Source organism: Dendrobium catenatum, unplaced genomic scaffold (genome assembly GCF_001605985.2).
Source record: "Dendrobium catenatum unplaced genomic scaffold, ASM160598v2 original_scaffold_101184, whole genome shotgun sequence".
Classification (NCBI taxonomy): Eukaryota; Viridiplantae; Streptophyta; class Magnoliopsida; order Asparagales; family Orchidaceae; genus Dendrobium; species Dendrobium catenatum.
This window is the reverse complement of record NW_021419622.1, coordinates 1,021-9,493: the sequence shown is the minus strand read 5'-3', so window position 1 is coordinate 9,493 and position 8,473 is coordinate 1,021. Positions and strand designations below refer to the sequence as shown.

At 31.5% G+C, this 8,473-nt stretch overlaps 1 protein-coding gene across 1 annotated transcript; it reads left to right on the top strand.

Annotated features, from left to right (window-relative positions):
- Window positions 1–434: 434 nt before the first annotated feature.
- LOC110109866 lies at window positions 435–3,722 on the top strand. The gene is made up of 3 exons (XM_020841074.2): window positions 435–692; window positions 771–997; window positions 3,590–3,722. Exons 1-3 carry the CDS (start codon window positions 632–634, stop codon window positions 3,683–3,685), a joined length of 384 nt encoding a protein of 127 aa, XP_020696733.1. The 5' UTR covers window positions 435–631; the 3' UTR covers window positions 3,686–3,722.
- Window positions 3,723–8,473: the final 4,751 nt, after the last annotated feature.

Genomic DNA, 8,473 nt, shown 5'->3' with positions numbered 1-8,473 from the left:
GTTTGTATTTCCGAGACGCTCAGTTTGACTATAAGCTTGCTGAATTCGGAGTTCGGGTGCTGCCAGAATTAATTTTTAAAGTTTCCCACTAGCTTTTGCCTCGAGATTCGTGCCCGATCAAGCTACTTTTTTGATGCCGTATCAATTATAAATCTATATGCAATAATAATTTTTTATATTTTATACATTTTATTTTAGCTATATTTTATTTTTAGTTATATATGTATAATCATTGTTTTTTAAAATTAGCATTCCTAATTAGCCTAATTTTGTCCATTAAAAAGTTAAAAAAATATGAAGCAACTTTCTGATGTTAATTTAATTAATTATTTCTAAAAACCTCAAAAATTTCTCAAAAAAAAAAAAAATTTTTTTTTTTTTTGAGAAATCTATATTTTCTGAAGTTAGTTACCGTTCAAAGACCGGCCTCGGGTTCAAGATATAGAGCCATCGACCAACTTCGGAGTGGAAAGCCGTTGCATCTCAAATAACCTTCTCTGTCATCAGTTAGAAACTCCTCCCAAATTTCTATTTCTCTTCTATAAACCCGCTGCAAATCATCTGCCATTAGTGGAAGGAAAGATCAGACACTTTTCTTAGCCCGTTTTCTCTTGAATTTTCGCACTGAAAAATGACGTGGAAAGCTCCAACTCCGGCTTTGGCTGAGATGTCCCGCCGCTTTTTTCCTACTGGTACGAAGTTTGCTTTCTGGCGTTTGTTTTCTTCTTTTCATCGGTGTAGCGACCAATCTGGCCTCTGACCTTTGATAGGTTCTACTAGGTTTGGGCTGCCTCCACGGGAGAGACAGATCAAGGGGCAGGGAAGGATGATGGGGAGCTTTACGGCAGCGGAGCCTGCAGAGATGAAGTGGGAGGGCGTGGACGATAAGCTTGCGAAGATGGTTTCCATGGTCAATCTCGATTACGCGCCTGAGCGCCGAAGGGTTCGTGAAGCCTTTAAGGATGTGCAGCTCCAGATCGATCATCCACTCTTCAAGGTATTAAGCTGAACGTTATTTTTTTATTATCCGAATGTTTGTGCGTTGTTCCTTTCTTGCAGCATTTATAATTTTGGTTTCTTTGCATTTATAATTCAAATAATGTTCGTTTATTTCATGTCCTGTTTCTTTTGCGATGATGATATGGCCATTTTTTTCTGGTTATAATTACTTCATTTTTGGATCCGAATATGTCCGTAGGTGACACTCAAACTTACTAGAAAATGCTTAGAAAATTAAAGCTTTTAAAACTGACATGGTTTCCACTATTACAAGAAGGAAATATGTCCTCCCAAATTATTTCTCATAATCTTTTATTTATAAGGTCGTGGGAGCTACGAATGAGGCTACATAAAGAGAAAACATTAAAAGGTACAGCGCTACATAGTTCATGTATACAACGCTACACAATACTCTAGGCATATATAAATATATTTATTTGTATAAATAAATATATGTGCACATAAGGGCATAGGCACATAGTTATAAATATGCTTATTTGAATATAATTCATATTAAATGATTCATTTCGAGTTGATTTGAGTTTAGATACCTGAAAGAAATTGAATTGATTTGATTATTGAGTCAATTTCAAGCCAACCAGATATAGCTAACTTTGAGTTGTTATTGCTCCTATTCGCAATCTTACGCCAAGTTTATACATTCTTATGAATGAACAACCTTTTGTGTTTGCCAAATATCTATCTCCAAATCCGTTAAACTGGTATTTAGTATAATACTTGACACTGGATTTCACTCAATTCTTATTTCAAGTACAAAATATTTGGGCCAATTTGCCTGTAAGTTAGATCTTCTGAAGGAACAGAAGGTTACCATCTAACCAAGGGTTATCTCCTTGGGTGAAATCTTTGTTATTGAAATTTATAATTGTTCGAGCTTTAAGCAATGAGTATATTTCCAGCCAACCAATTTTTGATGTACCTTACATCGAGATTTTCTTACTCGTCGTCACAATCTTACACCAAGTTTCTAGATTCTTGTGAATGAGCATCCTATGTGTATGATAGATGTCTTTCTCCAAATCTGCTACATTGGTATATACTGTAGTACTTGAAACTATTGGATTTAACTTGTTTCCTATCAGGTATGAGCTATTTAGAGCTTGTATGTTACATCTTTGGAAGAAACAAGAGCTAGTATCCAAACGAAAGAGTTTCTCCTTGAGAAGAACCTTTGTTTATGATACTTATAACTGTGAGAGGTCTAAGTAATGAGTCTATTTTAGGCAACCTAAAAGGGGATAAGGACTTTGAAGCTACAGGATTTTCCTCGAGTTCTTGAGATATCTCCCTGGTCAAAATTGATGAATTCTTCAAATGAGTTTGAGTGATTACATGTGGACTTGGTGAAGGAGTATTTATAAATATTCAAAATAATTAATGCTTCTTTCGAATGCATGATTAATTGTGATCAAGCCTTGTTAAAGTTTCTAGTGCAAACAAAGGTCGTCTATTTTTTATTTGAACAAATGGTTCTGACCAAGTTGGACCAGCTTGATTGATCACTCTAGTTTGGTGTCCCATGTAGGGAGGGCTCTCCTTCGACATAGAAAGAGGGTCAAAGATGTTGGAGCCTATTGATGTTGGCATCATAGAATCACAATGCATAGGTTGATGAGGAGGTGGTTGTGGTCATTGCACTAGTAACTAGATGGAACTTTGTTCAATAGAGAGGTATTGATGATTTCAAGAATGAAAAACATTTCCCTGGCCAAGTTGAATAAATATGATCTTCATTACCCCAAAAGAAAGTTTAAGGCTTTTTATTTGCCTCAAGTAAAATTTGGAAATAAATGTTCATTATTAGTTAAGTGTAAACTTTTTTGGTTATTTGAAGAAGATCATTATACTGGCAGATGGGGACATTGTCAACAGCATCAAAGTTGTTGCTTCCAGATGCACTTGCTCAAGGTTTTGAATCACAGCTAGGCCTCCTCTTACTGGTGTTGTGTAGTTATAATTGAATCTTTGTTAGCCCTTGCCTTGCATGGGGTATGTCAGGAAAGAATTTAATCGACCCGGTTCAAATTGGATTGGCGCAAGCATAATTAGGCCATTTGGGGGACTTCGAGTTTTCCACCATGCTATGTTGGTTTTCTTGCTAGTCCCGTTGTGATTTATGCCAACTTAACAACTATATATTTAAGGAACCTACCTAGATGAAACTTCCAAAACTCAAGGAGTTATTCAAAATATTATATCACTCTTGATGATACTTGTTTATCTAACAAAGCATGCCTAACAAAATGTTATTATTGACATTTCTGATTTACATTAGAGATTATGGTCTAGTATATTGATAATCAAATGGGATAACATCTAAATATCTCCAATCTTGATTTCCTTAATAGAAAATATTGAGGCCTATGCAAGTTGCTTCACTTCACAAAGTTTTTAGCTGCAAGATAGTTACTGTTATTTTATTATTTTATCCCGTTGAAAGTTGCTTTTTTTTTTTTAAGTTATCCGTTTGGATTTGATTTTGCAAATTGGAAATAACTTACAGTTTTCTTATTTTGTTTGTTGAAGCAACCTGACTAATAATATTTTGAATTCTTTAATCATATTACAGATGCATTATTCTGGAGTTAAAACAATGGAGGTAAAGACTTTCCAATTTGTAAATGGTTCGTTATTTTTTTCCGAAATTTTTTGTTCAACTTGCTAATATTTATACTCTATTTCTATCCGTCCGCATTTTACTGCTCACTGCATGGGTACCATTTTCTTGAACTTATTACAAGTTTACTTTTTTTTTTCTTTGTGCGGGGGGGGGGTTTTTTTTGGGGGGGGGGGGGGGGGGAGTAGGAGTATAAAAAAGATACTTTTATTGATGTTATTGCATGAAATTATAAATTCAAATATATATATTCATCTGGGTAATAATATGGAAATTGAAGTACTTGAACCGCATAAGTCATTTGAAAATTATTAAAATGCAATATTTCGATAAGGGACTTGATTATAATTTGTTATGTGATAAAATGAAAAAATGCATTGGGTCTATGTTATAATGCAAATGAAGTGTAAAAAAGTAGTAGTACCTGATGATATTCTAATAGAAGTATATACTCTTTAATATTATTTTGTAGACTAAAAAATGCCAGTCTCAAAGCTTAATAAACTTTTTAATATTATTTTGAAGACTAAAACATGCCACATCAGTGAAGAAACAGTAAATTGATTTATATTTTTTAGAATAAAGGTGATGCGTAAGAGCGTGTGAATTATATAAGAATTAAGTTAATGTGTCATATATTAAAATTATGATAGGGTAATTGAGCATAGGTTATGATGTGATAATAATATTTTTTTTAAATTAGTTTGGATTCATGTCGGTTAGGTCTACTATAGAAGCTATTCTTTGCTAAGAAATTTGATGGAGAAGTACAAAGAGAGTAAGGAGGATCTAGATATAATATTTATTAATTTAGAGAATGCATGTTATAATGTTTTAATTGAAGTGCTCTAGAGAGTTCAAGAAAAGAAGGGAGTTAATAATGCTTATATTCAAGTCATTAAGGGTATGTCTATAGGAGCTGTTACTTTTGTTCAGACATTAGGTGGTTTGACCAAGTATTTTCCTATTTCAATTGGATTACATCAGGGATTAATTTAAGCCCATATATTTTTGTTTTACACATGAATATTCTATCTAGACATTTGCTAGAAGATATACCTTGGTGTATGCTTTTTGCTGATGATATTTTTCTTGTTGATAAAACTAGAGAGGGAGTTGATGAAAAACAAGAATTATGGAGATCAACCTTAGAGTATAAAGGTCTTTGTCTGAGTATATCTAAAACTGAATATATGGAGTGTAATTTTAGTAGTAATAGATTTAATGGTGGGACTTTGATATCAGGTTATCAAGTCATTAAAAAGAGTGCACATTTAGATATCTCAGGCTTATTATTCAAGGCAATGATGAAATAGATGGAGATATTATTAGTAGAATTCAGATTGGATGGTTGAATGGGAGGAATGCATCAAGCTTATTACGTGATAGAAAAGTGATAGGAAGTGGGCACAATTTCGTCGAAATCAACGAACAACGATAAGGAATTAGGAAGAAGAACAAACCAAAACTCTTTTTATTGCAAGATATATGAAAGAAAACAACAAGTTACAGATGGATCTTCAATTGAAGAGGAACATCTGACTTTCCCAAATTTCTAGCTGGCGTCTAGAGCCCTTACAACCTAAAAATTCTAATTTTAACAAATTTAAAACATAATCTTGAAATCACCCAATTGTTAGCCTTAAATAGGCTCTCCTAATTTTCTCCCAAATCAACCCCCTTTACATAATTTCTTCTTGTATTTGAATTCAAATCAAATCTCTTACCCTAAATAATTTGTTATTAATATAAAAAAATTGCAAAGAGGTTTTGACAGTTATTGCCTCTGCATAGGAAATTTTAATATTCATCACCTAAAGATCGCACAAAACACTAAATGATTAGTATGTTCCGCCCTATAAATTGTTGCGGTTGTAAGGACATGGTCAAGAACTCTTCAAGAACCAACTTCCTAATCTGATTGATTCTTTCTTTGTAAAAGCCTATGGTGTAGACATCTCCTATAATATTTATTTTGAAGACGATAAAATTTTACAGACACCCTTACCAAAATTCCCAAAAAGTTAAGATTTCGGCTTCCTTACAAGATTTATAATTTAGATTAGTTTATTGAAAACTAAAAAATTCAAAATGATCATCAATTTTATGCACCAAAAAAAAAAAAAGATCATATAACCTAAATTTTCTTCCCATTGGTGATGTAATAGTATGTCTTCAATAGATCAAGAAGATAAATGACATGCCGCTAGATCTCTTGTCATTAAGAAAGAAGAAGAGAGAACTCTCCACCTCAAGGAAGCTATGGAGTGCAAACAAGGCTGTGAAAATCGAACTGTACAACAAACTGGAAGGAGAGGTTCACGGTTTGATCAGTCAAACTGGGGTCAAACTGGATATCATAATAAATAATAATATTATTAAAATTTAATAAAATTAACATAATAATGATATTATCATTTCAAATATTAGACAAAAAATTAAATGAAATAAAAAATTATGAAATATAAAACAACTTAACATGGTACTTATTCAAAAAAAAAATTATTTTTTATTAATAAATACTCGACATATAGTCTATGATTTTTTTTAGAATTGAAAAAAAACCTCGCAATCTTTCATAATCTTTAAAGAAATGGTAACTCTCATAATAACATGAATAATAAATTTTATAGGATTCTACAATATTTTAAATCATCACGAATCTAGATATTAGATGTACCATAAATTTAATTATAAATTGATTTCTAAATTTTCATATTTACATATTTAGATGTAGTTTTATTAAATATATAATTAAATATTTACACAGAGGAGATTCACATTTTAGAGGAAATTTATATGTTATAACTCATGCATATGATTATATGAGTTTAAAGTTCATAAATAAAAAGTTATAATGATATAATTAAATTATATAAAAAACTTAATATAATATGTTAAATTTTAAAAGATATTGTCAAATAAAAATAACATAGTAGAGGTTATTTATATTTTCTAATAAATTAAGAGTTAATTTTGATATTTATAAAAAAGAATGATATATGAAGAGCTGTTAGAACATGCAAAATGAAGACACTCGAGTGCTTTGTTTACTTATTGAGTTATGGTTATAGTTTCTCACATTGAATTAGTATGTGTTTTTTGTATGACCTTGTTATATAATTTTTGACTTTTGTCCATGATAGGAGCTCACTAAGAGTGGTGGGGCTATGTAAAAGTATATTGAAGTTACATTTCTTAATTATATGGTATTTTCAATACTCATAGATTAAGATATTTAATAATATATAATTTTATATTAATTTATTAAGTTAATTGTTCATAATTAATATTGCGTTAACATTCATTTAATTATTTAAAATAAAAATTATTGAAGCTTGCTGGTTTTAGAAATTGGGGACCGTGTTCACATAGCGGGCGGTTGTATGCCACGGTTCATCCCGGTTTTAAGTAAAGCCGATAACTTAAACCAGTCTGGACCGGCACTATATTAACTGATTTACGGTTGAAACCAAATCGACACCGGTCGCGAGCATTGATTGTTCAAGTTTTATTTCAAACCATGAGTGTCAAGTGATGTTCAAAGGTGGATGAAAAAAAATAAAATAATGTGTGATTTTTGAGAAGCTTTCTTTGGAGTGGAACTCGATCATAGTTTTAAAGAGACAAAAAGGAAAAAAATGTGATGGATTGATAAGCGCTGGTTTTGATTAATACAATTGATTTCTAAAAGTAAACGATTGAACGGTCTCAGGGCTACAAGATACAACAAATTTAACTCTATATTTGTATCAAATTATGAATAATGTAGCCAATGTCCTAATAGCATGAGATAATGTTAAAATAAAAATAAAAAAATAAAAAAAATATATAAAATTTTAATAAATTAAAAAAAAGGATATGCCTGGTGCTTTCTAAATAAATTGCTTCATGCGCAAACATTTTTATATTGTACTCGTAAAATTAAAGTTGGATAATATTTTGTGTTATTTTGCTTGTCCTTTAATGGATTAGATTTATACTATGTACCTAAGATTGAGAGGACAAAGTTTCAAGTATTTTTATTAATAATATTAATAGCAAAGGGTCAACTGATTTTTGTTGTTTTTCTTATGTCCTTGGCAATTAATTTCTTGTATTGTTGTTTTTTCTCATCTACATGTGTGTCACACTAATGCAGTCCAATTGAGACAAAATTCAAAAAGGTTTTGACCGATCTTCCTCAAAGTTGGTTATATATTCCCAGAAACTCTCCTGTAAGGCTTCGATATGCTATCTGTCTAATGGCTTCTCATGGTGACAACTAAGTACATTTTTTTATTTGAAAAAGGTCAAGCTGACACATATGCAACCTGTTTTATATTTACATCACATCTGCAATAAATGGGTTATTTTGATTGTAGAAATTTCATTATTTTCCCAAAATTTAAACTAACTCTCATGCACGGTTTCATCACTTTATAATGGAATATTCATTTCATGCTTGATCAGTTTCTGAATAGTACAATATATGCACACGTTGTTTAATGAATAGGAATTGCATAATGTTAAGCTTTTGTCGGGCAGTCTTGGCTATGGAGTTTTTAGCATTCGGACTACCCTGGTAATGGGACTCTCCTGAGATGGAAATGGCGTTCTACAATGGTTACATACTCTAGTTATAATTGAACAGTCTTGGTTATTAGATGATGTGAAATTGCAAGCAATTTATTTTCGAAAGAGCTGAAGAGTATTTGTTGCGAGGCGCTACTATAAAGTGATTGAATTTTATTTAACTCACGGCAATTTTTATGCTAGCCATGCATGCCCTTTTTCTGTGGACATTTTTGAGTTGAACACTCACACACAAAGTGAAGTAAGGCTTTATCTATGCAC

Bases quoted from the DNA above. Each gene is read 5' to 3' on its own strand.
- LOC110109866 (XM_020841074.2), top strand. From the start codon at position 632: ATGACGTGGAAAGCTCCAACTCCGGCTTTGGCTGAGATGTCCCGCCGC. The intron at 693-770 runs GTACGAAGTTTG...GACCTTTGATAG, and splicing joins CCGCCGCTTTTTTCCTACTG to GTTCTACTAGGTTTGGGCTG. The intron at 998-3,589 runs GTATTAAGCTGA...ATCATATTACAG, and splicing joins TCGATCATCCACTCTTCAAG to ATGCATTATTCTGGAGTTAA.